At 40.2% G+C, this 22,251-nt stretch overlaps 1 protein-coding gene across 1 annotated transcript in view; it reads right to left on the minus strand.

The window, feature by feature from the left end:
• Nucleotides 1-22,251, minus strand: part of grin2ba (glutamate receptor, ionotropic, N-methyl D-aspartate 2B-a) — a gene marked incomplete at both ends in the record, with an annotated part of 134,674 nt that overhangs the window by 85,708 nt on the left and 26,715 nt on the right. Inside the window, one exon of the mRNA XM_079252213.1 lies at nucleotides 18,602-19,237. Within this exon, the coding sequence (XP_079108339.1) occupies nucleotides 18,602-19,237 (636 nt within the window). The remainder of the gene's footprint in view (nucleotides 1-18,601; nucleotides 19,238-22,251) is intronic.

Genomic DNA, 22,251 nt, shown 5'->3' on the forward strand with positions numbered 1-22,251 from the left:
ATCTCTTAAAACACACTACAAGAGATTCTTACTGTCAAAGTTTTATTAAGAATATACAGTAAAATCTGTTTTGTTGTAGATTTTCATTTTAGTTTATATTGTTTTACTAGATTTTAGTTATTTTTCTACATTTCATTTTTACATATATACTGGGATGGCCATGTTCTGTACTGGTGTCCAGGGTGTAACCTGCCTCTCGCCTGACTGTTGCTGGAAGACTCCAGCTTCTCTGTGCCCCCTTGACTGAACTGAGCAGTTAAGGAAGTGGGTAAGTGAATGAAATCATTTTGGACATAATGATTGAGAATAATGCAAGTTTTGCTGGATATTTACTGTCAGATTTTCATTTAACGGTATTTCATGTTTAAAAATATTAGAGTTGTAGTATTTTCTATAGTAACATAAATCAAAAAGTAACAGTGAGATCTAATAAGGATGGGAAAGCTGTGATTTTTGGACACCCGTCGTGTTTTCAGCCTCTCTTAATGAAGTTGCGACGTAGTCAATATAGTATGATGCAAAAGTTGGCTCCATGAAGGAGCCGTTAGCCAGAAGAAGGTGATAAAAGTAGACAGATTTTGTGTTATTCCTGTTGCTTTTGAGTCTCACAGTAGAAAAAAAAGGAAATGCATGAGTTTCTGTGAAGGTTTAAGTTTTGTCCCAGTGGAAAGTTGCTCAACACGAAAGAACTTGACAAGCTGCACATCACAGAAACGCAGCTTTTAGTCGACGCTTGCATGATGGAAGCTGACGTTCTATTTAGTTTGGAGAATTTGGACACGATAATGATGTCTAACTGGAGGATCATTCAGATATTTTCAGCTGTTTATTGAAGAGGGCTGGTTATTTAACGGGATTCCAAGCAGTAATACAGCACTTCATGTAAGTTACTACTTTTCCTGCCAATGTTATTTTAGTTCATTTTCACCGGCTGGCAGCATGGCTTTAGACCTCGGAAGGCCAACACACATCGATACCTCAGTCCAACTACTCATTTATAATATATAATATAAAATAAATATAGTCATTTGAAGTAGACACTACACCTTTTTTCAGTTTAAAGGTTTGTGAAAAATCAGATGTTAGTTATCGGGTACAACCCCATATAAACTGTGCATGGCATACTGCTGTGTATTATAAGTAATTAAACCAAGGCTAATCCAAAATACAGAAACTGTGTGTGAAAAACAAAGACCATCCCCTGATTCAGTAGCTTGTAGAACAACTTTTCAGTAGCACAATCTTATTATTTTCAGACTCATTGTTAAAGAGGAAGTTTGGTCTTTTCTTCCTTGCAACTTTTCTTAAGCTCATGTAGGTTTATTGCATTAATACACAATTAATCATTCATTAATTAACAGCTTTCTTGAGGTCCCACCACAACATTTCAATCAGGTTAAAGTGTGAACTTTGACTGGGTCATTGAGGCACCGTTATTCCTCTCATTTTCCATTATCTAGAAGGCTTACTGCTGCATGTGGGAGAACTGGGCTTCATTCATTAATATCTCCACACTAATCGTTTCGTCTTTGTTCTCGAGATGTACTCAAGAGTTTTTTTTTCCAAATTTCCTTCCTCAGATTCATATAAAATCATGTTTGTTTACACTAAAATACAGACAGCGTGAAGACAGATGGAAAAAAAAAACCTAATGCAGAAAAGAATTAATAAAAACAAAAGATGAGAATAAACCTGATTGTGTTTATTTTGAAAGTGTTATACTTGGTGATAAAAGGCGACACAGTGAGATTCAAATAATAGAAAAGCAGATTTATGTACAAATGGGCGAATGTACTCCTGAACTTGGACAGCTGCCTGCAGTCTGCACCCATAAACACATCAGGACACACATGCCTGCTGTGTCGTGGCTAAAGCTGGTGGCGGTACTCTGTAGGATATATTGGCACCCACTTCTGCATCCTTTTAAGATGCAGCGCACCTCCAGACCTAAAGAGTGATGCATCTGTGGTGAGGTGAGTCAGATATTTGGTCAGTGGTGCAATTAACCTTAATTTCCTAATAAAAGTATCATTATCATAAGAAGACACAGATGTAGTTCAATTTAAATTTTAAAGACCCCATTAAGCAGGTTGTTCTGGGAGTCACAGGTGACTTGGACATTTATGGATTAATTTTCAATAACAGATCTGGTAAATGTGCTTTAATACACATGTGTGCACTTTATGGAACCAATGACGCATGTCTGGAAGACAATGTTATGATTACAATGTTGTTATTATGTTAGGACAAGATCTGCACTACCTCGCTGTTTATTTCAAAAAAGCAAAATGCTCAATGAATCCCAAAACTTTACTTTGAAAATCAGACTAAATTATTAATGTATATTTTTTAATACTAAACAATACAAATGCTGATTTTCTTCAAACATGTTGCCATTCATAAAAATATTCCTGAATCCGTATGTTCAAATATTTTTATGAATGTCTAAACCAATACTTAAAGGACTTGGAAAGAATGTTTTTGTTGACTGAGGACCACTGCCCCATTTAACGATTCAGTGTTAGACCATTTTAAGCTGTGAGGCAGACAGCCTCACATTTTACTCTATAATACTTTGGTAAACAGAGGAGATCTACTAAGGAGTCCAGGTCCAGTGGCCATGAAACCAACCCAGACCATCAGCCCTCTCCACGTGCTTGTCATTCTGTAGGTTCGTTTTGCTGCTTGATGTGCATTTTGACCAAACTTCAGTCGACAGGACATCGCTCCAGAAATCTTGTTGTTTGTTCAGATGACACTTTGATAAACTAATTGTTTAATATTTCTTGTACCTTCATCGCCATGATCAATGCTAACTAAAGCCTGCACAGCTTAAGATGTAGTTCTTGGGGTTTTTTTTATCTTTCTCTGAACTTGCTTGTATGTCCACTGCTTGGAAAGTTTTGAGAATTTACCGCTTTATTTTCTGTGAAAGCAACAAAGGTGCACTTAGTCTTTGTGTGCACTGCTTCAGCTTTTTGGCTCAACTGTCTTGTTGCATGAAACTTTTAAAAAAATGAATATATATATATATATATATATATATATATATATATATATATATATATATATATATTTTTTTTTTTTTTTTTTTTTTTTTTTTTTTTTTTTTTTAATGCATCAAATATGTACTTTTTACTGTAGAGAAAGTCTTCATAACAGCATAAAGCTTGCTATAAAGCTTCATGGTGACACAAACCTCGAAGATTTGAATCTGTTTTTATTCATATTCATTTAGGACTAAAGGTACACCGATCCTGTTTTACATCTAATGCATGGGAATATTTTTCCAACACTACTTCTACTCCCATTAAAATCTGACCATTACTGCCCACTAACACTCCCTGTGTCAGACACTCCCACCCACTTCCACTAAAGTTACTAAGCCAAAAACTATAAAATGTCTAAATATCTACAGTTATTATACAGAATAAAATAAAATCATCAAATAAACCTTAACTTTAAACAAGAATATATCTGATTTGCCATCCTCTTATCTAGTTTCACATTCCCCAGCCCTAATTTTGTTGCCAAACTCAGTTATACTCTCCATGGACGAGCAAATTCGGGACTGGCTGTTTATTCATAGCCGCCCACTCCCACCCAAAACAACCTCAAAACCACCCGCTCACACAAGTTTTGCATTGTAAGCCATGAGATCCCACTTCTATTGCAGGGGTCTGATCTAATGGACTGATTAGAGGAAAAATAAATACTGACTTTTAAGGTTCTGAAGGATATGTAGATATTTTATTAACCTCTGATTTCTAAAATATTTGAACAAATATTGAATATGCAATCAAGAAGTGTAGAATGTTTAAACAGCAGACTGACTGGATCAAAGTCTTTCTTCAACCAGTTTTTTAACCAAATATCGGCAGAGCAAATAAGTTTCCATGAGTGTCCTCATGTCTATGTTGCATTCAGTTACAATCACTTAATGTTAACATGTTATCTGAAAGCACCACTCTGCAAAGGCTGCAGACTCTCTGGATTCCTGCTTTGGAAAGAGCTTTTCAGACATTTATTCATCTCTAATGACTTCCTGGTTGAAACCTTCAGCTGCAGGGTAGTTTAATTCATCATTTGTCCGTAGATAAAGCGAAAGGATATTGTTTGCAATTTCCTTCGTGTCACATTGGTTTATTAGTCAGTGATAAACAAGGGCGTGGTGGCCCGGCGCATTAAGGATATGGGAAAATGAAGTTGCTGTAAAAATAAGATAAGCGGACAGAGACAAACTACTACTGAAAGCTGTGTTGTGTCCTCAAAGGTACTGTTGACCTATAAATCAATTTTGCGGCGTATTTACTTTCAAATGCAGAAATGTGCCTGATGACGATCACTGTGACAGGAAAGGTAATGAGCCTTCATTCTCAGGTTGGGCTTGCAGTGAAGACCTTCACCCAGCACCACACAAGCTAAAAGCTATATATTTTTTAAAAATAGTGTGTGTTTGTTACGTCCGACTGGTATATCTGCGTACTGTAAGTCTAAATGTGTTCATATAGACGCTGGAAGCTGTGCAGACTGCCCAGCGGCCGACGTGCGAGGACCAGCTGCAGGGTTATGGATAAACGCAGACAGGCAGGGGGGAGTGAAGACTTAAGAGGTTTTAGTGTTTGTGGTAATTTAGAAGAACAAGGGAGGGGAGGGGCAACATTTACATTCATCACAGGAGCTCGCTTCGCCTCGACTCGCATGACGTGAGAAAGAGAGAAGAGCGGGAGAGTGCCAGAGCAGCTCAGATGAAGGAAAACAAAAAAAAAAGAAAGAAAAATAGAGGGAGATATGCAACAAGACAGAATGGGGTTGAGCAAAGAGATCTTTCCTCTGTTTCAGGGTTTTTTTTTTGGTTTTTTGTTTTTTTTTCCCAACCTGAAGGAATACTTTTCTGGCTACGAATCTAAAAATACATGCTTGATTTTTAAAAGTTAGCATATACAGTATTTGCAGACGTCGAGTTGTGTTTATTTGCAATTACAACAAATATCAACAAGAAATGATCTTTCTAAATAATGACTATCCTAAAACAAATAGCAGTAGAATTAAAAAATAAAATACAGCTGAGAAAGCTCTCCTGGCTTCATTGGTACCTCTCCATTTATATTGTTTCTACTTGAATGTTTAGATGGAAGTCAATGTGCAGGAAAGGGAAAAGAGAGTTCATGCGGGTGTTAGCATGCAGACCTGTGTGTGTGACCACACTCATCAGGGTGTCCTGGTTGAATTATTTTCATACTTCAGGTCAGCAGGAACACATCTGAACATATTTGTCTGATGTATAGGCTGCTGCGCGTCTGCAAGTATATGCATGTGTGTTTCTGCTGTGTGTGTGTGTGTGTGTGTGTGTCACAGCATGTGGCTCCGATGAGGGCCAGCTTGGCTCAGCCTTGATGAGTAATTGAGTAAGCACACTGTGGTCTTGCGGCTATCTTCGCCCACATTTGCACCTCCTTTTATTTCCCTGACACCCTCCCTCCATCTCTTTCTGTCTTTTTTTTTCCTTTTTACTTTCTTCTCTATTATTGTCCATTTTCTTTGCTGTCAGCCTCGCTACCCTGTGGCTCGCTTTCATATATGTTGATCATGGGTTAGTAATGGCTGCTCAACACAGGAAGAGTGAGGCAAATAATGGATTAGGGAAGCAGACAGAAAGGATGAAAAATATGTGAAATCTAATCATTTATGATGGGTAATAAAATAAATCAACTGTGCACTTGCTGTTTTTAGTTTATTAAGGATCCCCATTAGCTGTAGCAAGCTATCTTCCTGGGGTTCGGCACAATTATAATACCAAAAACTAAAACTTATAAAAAGTTGCACAGTCCATCAATATTCCAGTTCAATCCTGCTATACAAGCTATTTACACGTTCAAAATCATCTCTTTACATCCATTTTTACATCAATAAATGTCTGCATGTAATGTCCATTCATGTTACATCCTATCATGTAAACTATCCATTCACAAAATATGCTTACTTATAATTGGATATCAATCTATAGATTTGATTATCTATAATACAAATCTTCTAGTACACCTCTATCCACATTATCAATTAGTTTACTCTATTACTCATTCATTTGTAGTTATTATACTTTTATCACCAAACCCTTATAATTGTGATTTATATAGATACCTGTACTTTTGAAAATAGTCTTTTAATAATATTTTAAAGTTTTTTAGGTCAGTGGTTAATTTAATGTTCTTCGCTGTTTAATGAGTACATTGCATTCATGTTTTTTTTTTACCTTTATAAAACCTGCTTTAACATTGTTAGAAGGGTCATCTTGCTAGAATCTGTGGTATTCAAAACATATCTTTTACTTCCTTTTCTCATTTCCATATAACTTTGAGGACAGTGTTGCTGAATATGAGTAGGATTTCTGCGTTGACATGACCAGACAAGCAGCATGACTCAAGCAGTCATCTTCCTGTCTCAAGCCGTACACCTCTCCATTTGCGAGCTCTGAACCAAGTGAAGAATAAACACACCTCCAGTCTCAGTGAGCAGGTTTTTTCCCCCCTTGGTGTCATGTTCAACAGCAGCTGGATTTGTACTAAAACAGGCATAAAGTTAAGAAGTAGTGAATATGACTGGTCTGAAGAAAAAAGAAAGAAAGATTAGCTGGGAGGTAAAAAGAAAAAAAAAGTGGCTGCCTGGTATTCATTAAAAAAAGACTAAATCTGACCAATTATTTCACATTTACAGTCAAGATTTACTGTAAATACACGAATAAACCAAGTCTCATCACCTTTAATGGACTCCCTGATCTACACTTGCTTCCAGTGAGGACGCAGTGAAATCTCACTCTACTGTTTTCTCACAGGAACACAGTGTGTTGCTGGGACTGAAGCTGTCAGTGTTTGTTGACAACGCTCTCACCACCCGTCATCAGGAACAAGAGTGGCAGAGGTTTTAAAGTGGACGGACGTAAATAGTTGAAGGGGAAACGCTGGTGTTAAAGGTTAAAGAGGAGGATGGGAGGATTTTTATCATCCCTCGTGGTAAGTCTGTGGAGCTGTCATTAAGTCATCCTAATTTTTTTTTTTTTTTTTTATCCCTTTTTGTCTCCGTTCCTTTCCATGCATACCGTGATGCTTTTTAGAAATGCTCTGACTCATCTCAGCTCGTACAAAGATAGAAGTCCCGTCTCTCTTCTTGAAATTACTGCAGAGGCTGGCAAAGATAAGGCTAATAAGGGTCCCAGCTAAGGGCTGGTGTAAGGTCCATGAGGGGAAAAGAGGAAAAGCATCGAGGTCAGAAACAGGGGAGGTGGGGAGGAGCAATGCTTGTAAATCAGTTTTAATGATGGCAATGATGGCTGCATAGGGGTGGTGGGGAAATTAAGTGTCTAGATGAAGAAAAGGGATGAAACTAGAAAAATAAAGGCGTCCTAAACGAAGGGCTGGGATAGAAGAAAAAAGGTTGCTGGCGCCATAGCAGGTCTGCTCTACTCCACTGGCCTTTACAGACATCTGCAGGGAAAGACAAACATGGTGGGAAAGCGAGGAGCACTAAGGAGAAAGAGCAAGCAGGGTGACCTGTAAGTCTGCTGTAAAGTTCTCCGTCTGCCTCCTAAAAGCTGCCAGAGGACAAAGCAGACCTGTACCGGTGAGAAGCATTCACAGCAGAGATCAAATGAGGAAAGACAAAAAACAAAAGGGCTGAAGGATATCAGCAAATTAGAGCAAACTGACGTCCAAGTCTTTATCAAAATCTGGCATCCTATTTAAATCAGGTGACGGGGGTAAATCAGGAAAGCCAGGTCAGTATTATGGCCGTCTCTGGGCAGACAAGCAGATGAATACGCTGTATACACTGTAACACAAATGTTGAGTGAACTTTAAAAACTGAGGTGGTAAGTATTTTTGAGTAAACTAAAAAAAAAAAAAAAATGTGTGATCAGCCTACTTAAGAAAATCCATATATTTAGTTGGTTAAATGAAGTGTCAGATCCTCGGTGTGCCATAAGTATAATGACCAAATTATAGATAGACTAACCATCTTGTTCGTCTGTTTACTGTTAAGATTTCATGATTTCTAGGCTCTATACATGGACAGTGTCATATTTTCTTGTATGTAAGTCACATGATTGGTCCAGATGTGAACGTAGAAATGTATTTTTGTTCTATGGAAGGAAGCTGACATAACCTGAATTTCATCAAATAAAAGTAATCATGAAATTCTGACAGACTATAATTGCAATTTGCAGGTGTTTCCTTAAATGGTGTTGGCTCAGTTCTCATAAAATCTCACCCTGTGAACAAGACTGTAGGATAATCGTGGCTTTTGCTAGGTAGCTACTTGCTGCAGAAGGTTTGCCAAGGTTTATCAAAGCCCTACTTCCTTGTTTTACTTTCTAATTCACTGTAAAACTCTGCATTTTGCTGTTGTTTGCTATTGAGGATATTTTTTGCTTTAATCATTGGTAAGATTTTTCTTTCGTCCAACCATACCGCACCATCAATACCTGAAATGAACTGGTCCATTGACTCTCTATGTCATGTCTATGAATAAAGTTGAAATGGGGGATAAGATAATTTTGTGAAATGTTTGTGATATACTTGTATACTGAAACGTCTGAAAAGCCACATGATAACGTTTAAACTTATGTGGTTCCATTATCAGTTTTTTCATTGCAGTTTTCAGGTTTTGTGCATTTCTAGGGGTAATGGAAACGAATGGCCACTGGTATTTTAAATGCTGTACTTTTGTAACAAACTTTACTATTCATCAAGAAGAGCTCTTTTTACCTCCAAATCATCTGTCCCACATCACCTGATGTAAATAAACTTAAGAACATTATTCAGATTTACTTACGCTACGAAGTTTCCTGAAGTTTTTCTGATGTTTTAAATTTAACAACAGTTTAACACCTCATAAATCTACGATGTGACTTTGACTTACCATCTTAATTTATTTTCACACAAAGCCCAAATTCCTTTCCTGAGTTTACTTTAAAAAGAATCACAAATTTTTAGGATCACTCAAATTTTCAACAGCATTTTTTTTACAGTGATGTATCAGGAAATTATAAACAAATATCAAGTGGACTCTTGAATACTGTAGATGTCTTTGTGTGCCTCTACTACAAGAAAGTATTTTAAGGGCTACAGGTTTAGGATTCATAAAGGCTTTGTGATCTTAAAGGTGGTATTTTTGGACAAATCCTGATTTTTGTATTTGGGAATTTATTCATGTTTGAGCCTTTACCTTCACATGTTTCTGTGCACTTGACACCTTGATCTTTTTCTTTAGGGAGGTTGTAGATCTGGAACATGGTTGTACTGGGCTTTAACTGAGCTTTTCAAAAGCCAAATCATTTCACACAACACAGATCTCCTGAAATGAGTATTAACTACATTGCAGTTTATGCAAAATAAAAAATCTCCAAGCAAACAATCATGAATGCCACGATATTAAGCTAGTAGAGGAGAAAAGGGGAAAAAAAGTGAAATGAAAGGATGAAAGTGAGGCAGGTCGGGGTGTGAGGTGTAGAAGAGAAAGTTATAGAGCGAGTTAAATGATCAGGGTAAATTGAGACCAACAGGGTTGGAAAATAGGACACATAAATTTAGGACTCTATATTTTTCTCTACCTCTCTCACTCTCCCTCTTTCTGCAGAAAGGGGAACACACACACACACACACACACACACACACACACACACACACACAAATAGTGGGCTGTCACATTTTCTAAACCAGGACAATAAGAAGGTAAGAGCAAACCAGTAACGGGACATTTCCATCACTGGAAATCAAGCATCCTCCTCTAGATGTGGATATTTGTTTCTAAACCTACCGTTCGCCCTTCAGGTGATGCTAGAGCTGTAAGCACAGCAATCATCATGAGCTGCTACTTTTTCCTCTGTTTTGATATTTGAAAAGTTATATGTTAATTCTGTCTCAGATCATGCATTTGTAGTGAAACTAGCCATAAAAATAAGAAAAATGAGTGTTAGAGCCACACAAAACAACAGAAAAATGTACCTCGGCTTAAATTTAAAGAAGAAAAAGAACATATCCAGGATGAAAGGATCTATCAGAAAGCAGTTAACAAGGGAGTTACTGTGCTTTACTGGGCATAAAACACATGAATGAACCACACAATTAAAAAGAGGGATTTAAAAGAAACTGGAACAGAGAGAGACGGAGGGGAAAAGGAAAAAAAGAATAAAAATGGCACAAAGAAAAATACTAAGAGACATGAAGCAGAGGAACACTCACTTTTAATTCTCTTATCATTTACAAATGCCCCTAATTGTGCTTATGTTTTAGCAAGGACGTGGTGCTGCCAAGCTGAACAGCACATTACATTAATACTGGAACTCAGTGATTACTACTACAATAGGTGCTGTTGTACGACATTAATTGGGGATATAAATGCAGACACGTTTATGTTCAACCCGTTGGATTTAAAAACCTCAAGAGGACATTGGCAGCGTACACTGAACAGGAAACATTGCCTACACAAATCAATTTTTTGGTGTCCAAAAAGTAATGACTCCCCTTTACCATAAAGTAAATAATAAGGACAAGAGGAATTTGTTTCTGTAGACAATGGGGTACGGACATTAATTGCTCTGCTGACTTAACCCATGTGCTGTGATTAAATGGTTCAACTGGCTTACACACACCCCCATCCACAATAATTATCCTCAGGCACAGTTCGACACCAGTTCTACACCATCATTGAGCCTGTTTTGTCAGCACACCCGTGCATCCACAAGCGCACACACAGATCCAGAAAAAAGGCTGCGTTTAAACACAAACTCACTCTCTTTCTTCCCAGAAAGGGGTTGGACACCCACAGGCAAATGACCACATTTAAACGATGAAAAGCCTGAATTATTTGGGCAAAAGTTAATTGATCGTATCCAGCTGGTTCTTCCAGGTGAAGGCTGCCGGTAACACAAAAAGATGTCCGACTTTTGTGCTTGTGTGTAACCGGGCCTTAGTGCTATACGAGTTAACAGAACTTCATTGAAAATTGACTTTGGAGTTTATTCCAGGAGTTTTAATATTCATATATTAATAAAGCTTGCAACACATCATACTGCACATTTATTAAAACACATATGTGTGGGTGTGTGCCTGCTTGTGCCACTCCTGGAATGTGTTGCATATGTGCAAATGTTATTCATATTTTATTACACTTTCCCCCGGGTCATCTGAGTTGGCTGCTTTCCCTTTTTTGGTTAATTGCTGACAATCTTACATTTAAATCCTGCACACAAGTGGATGTTATCGCTCTCCTAATCTACAGCAGCAGCTTCCTCTCATGGATTAGCTCTCTGTACTTATTGTGCAGTAGCCCTGGGGTGATCAGCGACAACTACAGCTATTTGTACCACTACAAAGCCATACCTTCTAGACAAGCTGAGGAAAATAGCTCCTCATATCTTGATATTATGAGCATTAGCCAAAGCTTTAGATCCTCATCCCGATTGCTTCAGTCCAACAGACATGGTGGAGAGACAGCAAGCAGGGTGGTGCTGGAAACTGCTACTGAGAGAAAAAAAAACTGGCAACAAAAGCCACTTTGGCAAGGTAACAACATTTACAAAAATGCACACACAGATGCCCGAGGACTCACACACACTAAACTGTTGGAAGAGTTCCTCTGCCTGCTCCATCTTTTCCTCCTCCTTTATCTTACCCTGTCTTTCACAGATGTGGCTACAGCTGTGCTCTATTCATCTTTCTCTCCGTCTTAAGCCCTCCTCCATTTAGGCTGTGATTTCCAGAGCAAAGAGGAGGATGCTTCTGTTTTTTAAAGTACCATCAGCAATGGATAGATGGTGATGCGCCTGCTGTGAATGCACACTCTATGTCCCTCCGCCTTCGCCTCGCTCCAGTCTTAAAGGAGTCATAACCTGGTTTTTTCATGTCTGTCCTCTAAGTGTTTTTAAATAACTGTTTAAAAACGTATTAAACCAAAAAAATGTTAAAAAGTGCTTTTTCTGAGCGTTAATTTGTAATAAAACTTGCCTCGTGAGAATTAATGTGAGATTTTGACAAACACAGATTTTAGTTTAAATAATCTTAATGAGGTGCTCGCTGATTGATCGCTGGAAGTCCAGCGCCGGAAGGGGGGACGGGCCAGCACGTCCAATGCTAAAAACAGCAGCTAGTGATAGCAGCTAACGTGACAGCAGCAGCTTTCTGAATTCAACCATTTATGTTTGAACCAAGCAGCAACCTCCGGCGGTTTAAAGTGAAGTCTATGCGGAAGTGCGTAAAACTGCAGTTCCCCCTTCATCCCCTAGGGGCTCCAAAACAGGGCAAATCCCCATAGACTCCCATGTTAAAAAGACCAACTAAACAGCAGAAATAAACATGTTTACAGCCTGGTACAAAAATCCATTTTCGGTTTATAGGTCAGGTTTACCCTCATGACAACTGTGAGGGGAGTGAATTTTTTTCTAACTCGCCCGTTTAAGAGTAATTTAATCTCAAAGTTCAGCATATTTAGGGGCGGGTCCTTTTGATTGACAGGTACCAATCTCCGGCTTCAAGTCAGAAGAACGTAGAACAACCGCGGTTTTTAGCTGGTTAACAATGTGACTTAGCTTTAGCCCGCTTGCCTCCGTTAGCTGGTTAGCTCCCGTTATCTCGGAGTTAGCCCTGTTAGCTCTTAGCTACAGAAAGCTCGGAGTTCGCTCGATGTCAGTCATCCATCATGACGCTCACGGCCCCCCCTCTCAGCTCCACCTCTTTGCCCATATTTGTATTTTCCGGGTGAGACGACATGCATGAACCTGCCAAGATGGTGATGGTAGGAACCGCCCACCGAGCTTCAGTTCAGCTCTTCAGAAACCTATGGGTGACGTCACGGAGGCTACTTCCATCTCTTTATAAATAGTCTATGGTTTGAACCCAAGAATGAGCCTGAGAGAGAAGATACTGAGATGGTGGAAGGAGCACGTTTACAACAAACTGTCTCTGAAAGGTAAAGTCGTCATTTTAATGTCTACTCACCTTGTTGTAAAGTCAGATAGCATGTTGACAATGAGGCATGTCATTCATGATAATACGTCTCAATTTTATTCTATGGACCATTTTATAAACTATGAATGAACTTTTTAAAAAGATCTGGAGTTGGAGATGTAAAAAATTAACTACTGTTGACCGTTGCACCATATTTCCCTACCAAACTTACACACACACCCCACCGAACTTACTGGCAGCCAGATAAGCACACACACATTTTGACCACATGGAACTGTATAAAGCTGTATAACTGTATAAAGTTTAGGTTTTATTTACCATCAGTGTTCATCTTAATAAATTAGTCTATTTAGCAAAAAAAAAAAAAAAAACGCGTTTGCAAGACTTTAGCCTTGCGGACAGTTTTGCAGCAAACTAAGCGCCCTGACGGAAAAACTCGACCGTCTTCAAAAGAAAGGCTTCTGGGGATGTTAACACTTCCAGGCAACACCAATACACATATTTTAACTTGAAAAAGTGCCATTTCCGGGTGATGACCACTTTAAGGCCATGCACTGAGTGCATTCATCCTCTTACTTACTACCCAACCCTCCCTCACTGATCTTATTCATTGATATAGATGTGTGCCCTTTGCCTTCATCCATTTCTCGCTTTCCATTCCCTCCTCCTGCTTCTTCTTCTTCAGCTCTTGTTAAACTGGAGCCGCCTGGCTTCCTCCTGCTACCCATCCCATCTATCTCAAGGGGACAAATAATGGAAAAAAAAGTTTTTTTTGAGCTTGAGTTTGAGAGTCTGAAGTCACTATTGACTTAAAAACCATAAAATCCTGAACCCTGCCTCATTGCTTGCAAAACCATGGCTTTAAAAACATTTGGTGAACTGTTCAGGTTTGAACTGAAATATTATGGCTCTTCTAGCCGAGGGTAGAAACATGGAACCAGCTTGAAGCTGTTTTAAGTTGAAAACATCTTGATGTATCTCTAACTTCTTGCTTTGCTATTAGCATCTAATGCTCATCAGCAGTAAAATATTATTTCTGAATATTTTATATCCAAATGAGGGAAAATAACTTTTAATTGGGATTATTATTACCAGGTCAGAAAATGAAAATCAGGATTTTCATCCTATAACTGATCAGCAAACATTGGTTGAAAGTAACCAAAGTTTTCAACAGATATAACGTGGGCCAGTTAAAGACATAATGCCTAAAACAGGGAATACCAGTTGTCTGCGGTTTAACAACAGAAAGGGAAAATATTAGTAACTGAGAATAAAGGGTGTAAGAAAATATCAATATATCAAAATACTGCAATATTTTGTGTGAGAATATTATATCAATATACAAATGCACAGTAATGCACAGTTTTCATTTCTTTATTTATCTTGTACATAAAGATCAGTGTTTTTACTTATTCTGCAGTGAAATATAGATCCTCTGTTCTGATTCAGTAAGTTGATGCAAAGCGTCCAACAGCATTCAGTGTGTACTACTAGTAGTAAATACTAGATTCTTGTCAATACACACCCCTATACGGACTGCTAAGTATCAGTTTGTTGTGTGGAAATCTGAGCTCACTTTGCTTTGCGTGCTTGTCTGAGCTATCTGGATTATTTACCGTCCAAATTTATGTTTGCATTGTAGAGAAAAGAGGAGCAGCCGGAGTCCTCTCCAAGCCATGTAACTTCTTGCTGTGAAAAGAGCTGTGAATTCAAGGTGTAAAAGGGAAGTAACGTCATGTTCCTCTGGGTATTTTTATAAAAGACAGTCAGAAAGTCAGATTAGACTTTCTTGTGGACACTTGAAACAAAATTTTGTATAAAATCTCTTTTACGCTTCAACTTTCGAGTTTATAAAAGTCAATCTTTTCTTTAGTAAGTACAGTCCCGCTTCCTTCGGGCAAGCTGTATGCAGACATGCAACCCTTGTGGTAGTTGTGGACCCACTTTTTAGTGCTACTGCTACAGTTCCACTATGTCCCCAGGAGGAAATTGTCTAAAATATCCTGTTTTGTTCTTGTTAGAGATGTCAGAAAACTCAGAGGCAACAAAGCCAATTGGGAGACACGTGTGTTGAATACTTATAAAATTCAGTATTGTTAAATGTCATTGGACAGTATGGAGGACTGGGAGTCTCCCAGTGCCACATGATGGTGCACTTAGCTTTGTGTTTTATGTCAAACACAGAGAAATGCTCAATGCATATAAAATCAGAAAACAGAATTCATATCATGATTTAAGCTGACTGTTCAAGCAGCCCTCCTAGTCCGCTCCAGAGGGTACATTTTAAGGAATCATCATATACGACTCCTCAAAATGCCTCTCTTGTTAAGTCTTCACTAAAAATCAAAATGTTGTATTCTCCACCTCCAGTACCGCTCCCTATTATCATCCTTTCTTGGATGTATAATGAAAAAGTAGGGGTTGTCTTGTCAATGGTAATAGCAGTATTTGGTCTTCACTCTTGATGGGTGCACATATTTGTTTGTCTATGTGACCAAAGCTTTGAGTTAAAACCAAATACTACAATCCTTATTTCTAATTCTGTCAGTCCATTTTATTGAGACGTTGAGCTAAAATAAAAACAGGTAATGCTGCAGTTTGTTCCAGCTTCACAAATCTTTCTCATTCCACTCCCACTTTCTTGTTTTCTCAGTCAGTCCATAAGGAAGAAAAGTTTACCTTAACCTTCTCTCCCCTACTTTCTTGAAGAATTTACTACTCTCTTCCAGAGACCTTCCTTCCTCTTCCCTTCTTGCCTCCCAGTCTGTTTTTCTGCTTCGGCCCTCTACACGTCTTTAACACCTTCTCAGACAACCCCATTGAAACCTCACCTGATCCGACCGAAACCCCCTCAACCAAAGCTTCTCCTCTCCTAGCTGCTTTTACTCATAGCACAATTTCTTCCACCCAATCTCCCGCTCGCCTCACAGCCTCAATTACTCTGCTTTCTCATACGTCTCTTTCACTCCCCTTTCTCTGATCCTTCTCAATCGTATTTTTGCCACTCCATTGTCTCAGTCCATTAGGCAGACACAAATCCGTTTGGAGACGGTGCCGAAGCACAACCCTGTTCTCGCTCTCCAGGGGGCAGCTGGGGAGGAAGCTCTCAGGAGAGGTAAACTCTGGCTTCTGGCTGAGGAAATCGTTTTAAACCTCTGCCATAAAATGCTGCCTTTTTCTTTTTCCTGGTGCACTTGGAGCGCATGTGCGTAATAAATAACACTGGCCCCTTAACATCTACATGCACGCATGGTCTTGACTCTCAACTGTGGCCACATGCCGGCAACTTTTAATGTGATTAAAGTAAAAAAAAATGTAGTGTAAAATGTAATGCAGCGGTCCTCATATCAGGACAGGTGGAGTGCTGTGGAAGATTAATATGTTTTTAGGGTATATGCTTAGGTTTGGGTGTTTAAGGCAAAATGCATTTGCAGCATAATCAGAGGACACAGAGTGCAGCTGTGTGCTGTACAGCTGCCTTTGAGCCCAGAAGAATGCATGTTTAAACAGGACCGGACAGGTCTCTGTCATTACTCCCCTTACAGCTGTAATGAGAATGAACAGAAAGAAGAGCTCCAGTGGTGGCCGCTGGTCCTGCTATGTCACTGCAGCTCATGTCTCTGCTGGTATAATGTCCTGTCGACACCAGAGGGTCAACACATAAATTCAAGGATGACAACATGGAAACAAGGATAGCGGAGATAAGCCTGAGAGTCTGAGTGTGGTGGTTTAACACTTGACTAGGAGCTCCTGATGCCTGCAGGGGTTTGCCATGTGCCAACACCACTAAAAACCTACTTAGCAGAGAAACACGCACACAATTCGGTTTGACAATGCATGATATCACCTCATTTAAAGTAAATGAGATGAGTCCTGCCGGAAGCCCCGAATTAAAGAAAAACAAGCCGTCAGCAGAGGAGGAAACTGTTATGAGTCTCAAGGTTTCATGGATAGACAATTTTGCTCGAACTGGTTATTTTTCATTTCAGTTAGGTTTATGCATAAGCACCAATTGAATGAGCTGATTTCATTTTTAAACAAAAATGTCCAAATCCAGATCCCAGGCGCACACAAGATAAAGCAGCAGCAGATTGCTTTATCCCATTAGGCAAGGCCTGGTAAATAGGCAGCGATCTAGCTCTCTGTCCTGGTGCAATCTCCAGCTGATCCTGTCACTGGCATCAGCTCTGTTGGCAGTTTGTCTTTCAAGTCAGGCACCCCAGCTTAGCCTGCTGGTCTGGTTTTTTTTTTTCCTGAACTCAGAGTTAATACACAACAGTGTGGTGGTGTTGAAAAGGCTGAGAAACAGCACACTGTAGTCGCTGCAGCCACTCAATTTGATTTCTGTGTTTTAAGGCAGAAATCAAAGGTGGAAAGTTTCCAACTTTGTCTTTTGAAGCCAAGACAAGACAGGTAGAATGAATCTAGCATAGGTTTAGAAACACGGGTTAATTTGAACTAATGTGCAATGTTAAGTCCGAAGCTTTTTAATAAAGAAAATCCCAAAACATTAATGAATGTGTTGTTGACTGAAAAAGCTCAATTTAAAGAAGTGGCACAGGTATGACTATAAGCAGACTGCAGCCAGTCAAACTGACAATTCACTGTGAATTGATGTTAAAATACTGACTTATTATCTGAGTTCAGTATCCAGTCATGAGACAGTGGATTAACCCTATGGGGACCAAGGGTATTTTAGAGAAATAAACCTGACTTTTTTTTTTAGTTTAAATGCTAATGAACACCACCTTTCAATGCCCCACAATGTCCTATACCTTGTTTTTGGGTTTTTTTTTATTTTTTTATTGCAATATCATAAACTGCTATGTAAATGAGGCTCCTTTGCTTGAAATAAAGAGTATTATAATTTGGAAGCATGACTAAAGGTACTGAAGGGGACTGAAGCACCGCAGCTTTCTGAAATCACTGCTGCACACACTGTATCTGTTACCAAGTTATACATCTATTACGACGCTGTTGTGTCGTTTATGTTGAAATAAACTACTTGAGTAATGCAAATGTTTGTTTGAGCAATTACGCATGGTATGCGTGCGTAAAAGCTGTTGTTTTCAGAATTTATTGGCCTTGTAAATACAGAAGGCAGCTATCCAACTGCTAATGATGCCGATGCATAGTGATTGACATTGTTTGGAGGCGTTTCCTGAGGCATCATCGGCTCTGATTGGACAAAAACACGTGTCATGCGCCAAAGACAAAGGCTCTTGTTGGAACACCTATTTTGACACAACACTGTATCACTTATGAATGGGCTACAGTGATGCCGGAACCACCGTCTGAAAGCCCGGAGTCTCCCGATTAAGAGGGGGGAAAGTACGTTTCTATCTTTTATGGTTCGACAGCTATGCTCGATTAAACACAAAATGTTCCCTGGCATCGCCGACGATGCCGGCGTCCCCAGAGTGTTAAAACAGAAGTGTAAGTGTTGTTATTGCTGCAATCACAGCTAAGAACAGGATTTATCATTACTGACCAGCAATTTTCAATTATCATCTCCAAAGTGAGGCCCTCTTAACCATTTAACTCCACACCTACACACACTTCCTTGCTAAGTTACAGTACATGTCAATTACTTTTGCTTTTTCTCATAAAATAAAATCAAACATAGCTTTTTGGTGTCCTACCTTGGCAGCCATGATCATGGAAGAGCCCCCGCGTACTCCGAGGATAGGGATGTGGGTTTGGGCTGATATGAAGTCCAGGATTTGTGCAATGGCCTCCTGGTCAGTGTCATCTCCAAACACCACGCCCTGCAGCCAGTGCTCGGTCATGAGGTCACAGATGCTCTTGATGATGCTTTTAGGATCGGTCTCGTTCATGGTCAGCACCTCTACGTTGGGGGCGATGTGGAGGAAGTCCTCCTTCTCTCGTCCCCCTGCCAGTGCCATCTCGCTGGAGTTGCCCACCAGGACGACAGCGATGCTGAGGCCACGTAAGATGTTGGGCAGGGCCATGTGGTGTGGGGGGGGCTGGGGGATGGGAACGTAGTGGCCGCCACCGCCTCCCCCGCCCTTCTCTCTCCGTGAGTGGCAGGCCGGGGGTAGGTGGAGAAGGCAGAGCAGCAGGAAAAGGAGGGGTAGGCGGAGAGAAGTACTTGTGTGGCAATGGAGTGATGCAGGAAGGGGCGGATGTAGGGTTCGAACTCGTTCTTGCTCCTGAACGACCAAGTGGGCGGAGAAGCAGGCTCCAGCATGGCCGCGGGGTTGGAAGGAGCTTTGTCGTCCACAGACAGGCATGGTGTAGGAGTGGGAGAGTAATACCTGATAAATGGAGGGTGTGGGGAGGAGGAACAGAAAGAGATGGAGATAGAAGGGTATGAGGGAGGGAAAGGCAGATTTGCCAAAGCAAAAGAAAACAGATAAAGGAAAGGAGAGAGGAAGGAGATGAAAAAGGAAAACTGAAGTTAACATTTAAAAATGTATAACTGTTTCTGTACAATCAGGCTACATGCATCAAATCTGTGGACATCAGTGTCAGTTCACAGAAATAAAACCCTGCATAAAGGAGGCTTTAAACACACACACAAGCAGATGCACACAAAGCATTAAAACACAGAGATACATGCTACAATTGTGTCGCATTTATGTACGATCTCATATGAATCAATAATTAATGCTGAATATGACAGAGCGGAATTAAAGTACATCTTATAAGTGAGATGCAGGTTTCCTGGCAGGAGGAAGGAAGAGAAGCAGTGAAGGAGTGACGGAGGGAGCAAACAGTGAGAAAGAAAGAAGAAAATGTGAATCAAGTGTATACAAATGACTGAAAGGGCAGATGGAGGGAAAGACGGCAACTCGGGCTGACTGACAAACTGTCTGGAGTGAGATGAGTGACGCACCAGCCCAAGATGCAGACAAACTGACTGACGCCAAAATTGATTAAGTGATTGACAGCGAAGGCGCTCTGGACAACTCACAAGGCTTTGATATGATAGCCGTCCTCCTCCCCGCAACCCCTTTTGGCCTAGTTTAACACTCACACTCGTTTGCTGTCCAGCCCTGCTTCCTCCCCCTCCCTCCCACGTTCTACTTGACCGTTTCCTTCTCTAACTGTCAGACTGACTCCCTCTGCTCCGTGCTTATTTATAGAGCCTTTCATTAATGGGGATGCAGGAGGGCGGAAGAGCCAGGTGAGCCAGTGAAAAGGAGGAAAAAGAAAAAGAAGAAAGGCAACAAGCATGATCAGGGAAAGACTAAAGATGTTGCCAAAGACAAAACCACCCTCTCTGAGAAAGATAGATGTCTTCCTTGTGTGTTTACATCTGTCTGAGTAGGAGGGCATATGTCCTCCTGAGTGTATCAACATATAGTCAGAGTAGGTGTAGGTGGGAAGAGTTTGCAGGAAAGCTGGAGGTGTAGTTGCTCATAAACTTGAGCGGTGCATTGTGGATACATCTCGTACATGACTGCTGCTAACAAGGCAAATGGAAGGTACGGTGACAAAACAAAAACACTAAAACAATATCCACTTCACCAAGCTGACAGCTAATGAGACAGGAAGTGACAGAGAGGAGGAAAAAAAAGCAGAAGGAAGATTGAAAGAGGGATAAAGGGACGTATGCAGAGATGACAGAAAAACTTCTATAGGGAAAGCTAATTGCTGGAGGTTCGTCAGCTCTAATTACAGGTCCCTGTGTTAATAGTCAATTGCTCACCACTTTGCATGAAAGATAGAGAGGTGGGAGGGAGGAACGGAGGGATGATAAGAGGCCTGAGGACAGAGCGGGGACAAGGGCAGGGGGGGCAATAGTGTAAGCTTGGGAAGAGAGGAGCAAAACAGATTAGAGAAAATCAGAGAAAGGAGGAATAACAAGAAAGACAGCAAAGGCGGAGAGAGAATTACAGAGTGAGGAAGAGCGAGAAAGAGATGCCCTCTTTGAATCTGGACTTCTCTGGCAGCACTCTGTTTCCATGGCAACAATTAAAATAGGCCTACATGCGCACATGTACCGACACAGATGATGGACACAGAGATACACACACACACATACACACAGACATCTTGCAATAAGCATTGATCATGTGAATGAAGCGCCGTTACCCAAAGTGCACCCGCTCTGCTGCGTGTTATTAAAGTGGGAGTATTTTAACTCACAAAGTCCTTTCACACAGAGACAAACTTACTTTTAAACACACACACACACACACACACACACAAACCTGCTGTTTGCCATCCATCCACTAAACAAATCTACCATCCTGCTTTGTAGCTTTTGCTCCCGCACACACACACACACACACACACACACACACACACACACACACACACACACACACACACCAGCACTCAAAACAGAGTCCCACCCCCGGGGCACAGATTACATTAGCCAACGCGCTGTGTAACTTCAATGATCATTCAGAAAGATGAGGCCATTAAAGCATCCCATCGTGAGTCAAAGCATGTCTCATGAAGAAACAAAAAAAAAAAAAAAAAGAGTGTGCAATAAACTGTACACTGCACAAGTGATGTTATGACAGTAAATGACCCCATTTCCCCCGTCAGCCAGCCCTCGCGTCTCACCCACCACTTGCTCCATTACCCATACAGTGCACAGAGCAGCCGTATCAGTTACACACTGGTGGGTCAAAGTTTACAACAGCTCAAGACGACAAAGACTCCAGTAACTCACACAGTTCTGTGGGGTTTTTTTATATAAAAATGCATAAAAAATAACAACAAATATGTGGGAATGTCTCCTGAATGGACATTTATAGTCTGTTTGTAGGAAACCTTTCATTTCAGCTTATCCTGCTCCTGCAAACTTTTATTTCAGAAGAAAAGACATTTAGTCTCCTACTTCCATGTTGAAGAATGAGTTAAGAAAGGTAAACACAAGGGAACTGTACAGTGTGAACATTTTTCACCCGGCCTGTCCTGTTCTGCCGGAGGTTTCCTTCCCGTTAAAAGGGAGTTTTTTCCTTCCTACTGTCGCCAGTGTGCTTGCTCAGGATGAGCTGTTGGTTTCCTTATATAGGCTATCATGAATTGGCTTTCATTATGTTTTTTTTTCTCTGTCTGTAAAGCGTCTTGAGATGGCACTGCTGTGATTTGACGCTATATAAATAAAGTTGAATTGAATTGAATTCACAGAACCACATTGAAAAGCAGAGAAAAGCACTAAAGCACTGTTTTAGCTTAAGAAATGAGGCTTCATCACAACAGAAGACTTTTCCTTTTTAAGATTTTAAAGACAAACCTGCAGCAGTAGCAGCAACCAAAGCTGTTCAGTTATAAGGAAACACATTTACATGGAGCAGTGAATGTGACGGAG

This window comes from Telmatherina bonti (assembly GCF_933228915.1).
Source record: "Telmatherina bonti genome assembly, chromosome: 14".
NCBI lineage: Eukaryota > Metazoa > Chordata > Actinopteri > Atheriniformes > Telmatherinidae > Telmatherina > Telmatherina bonti.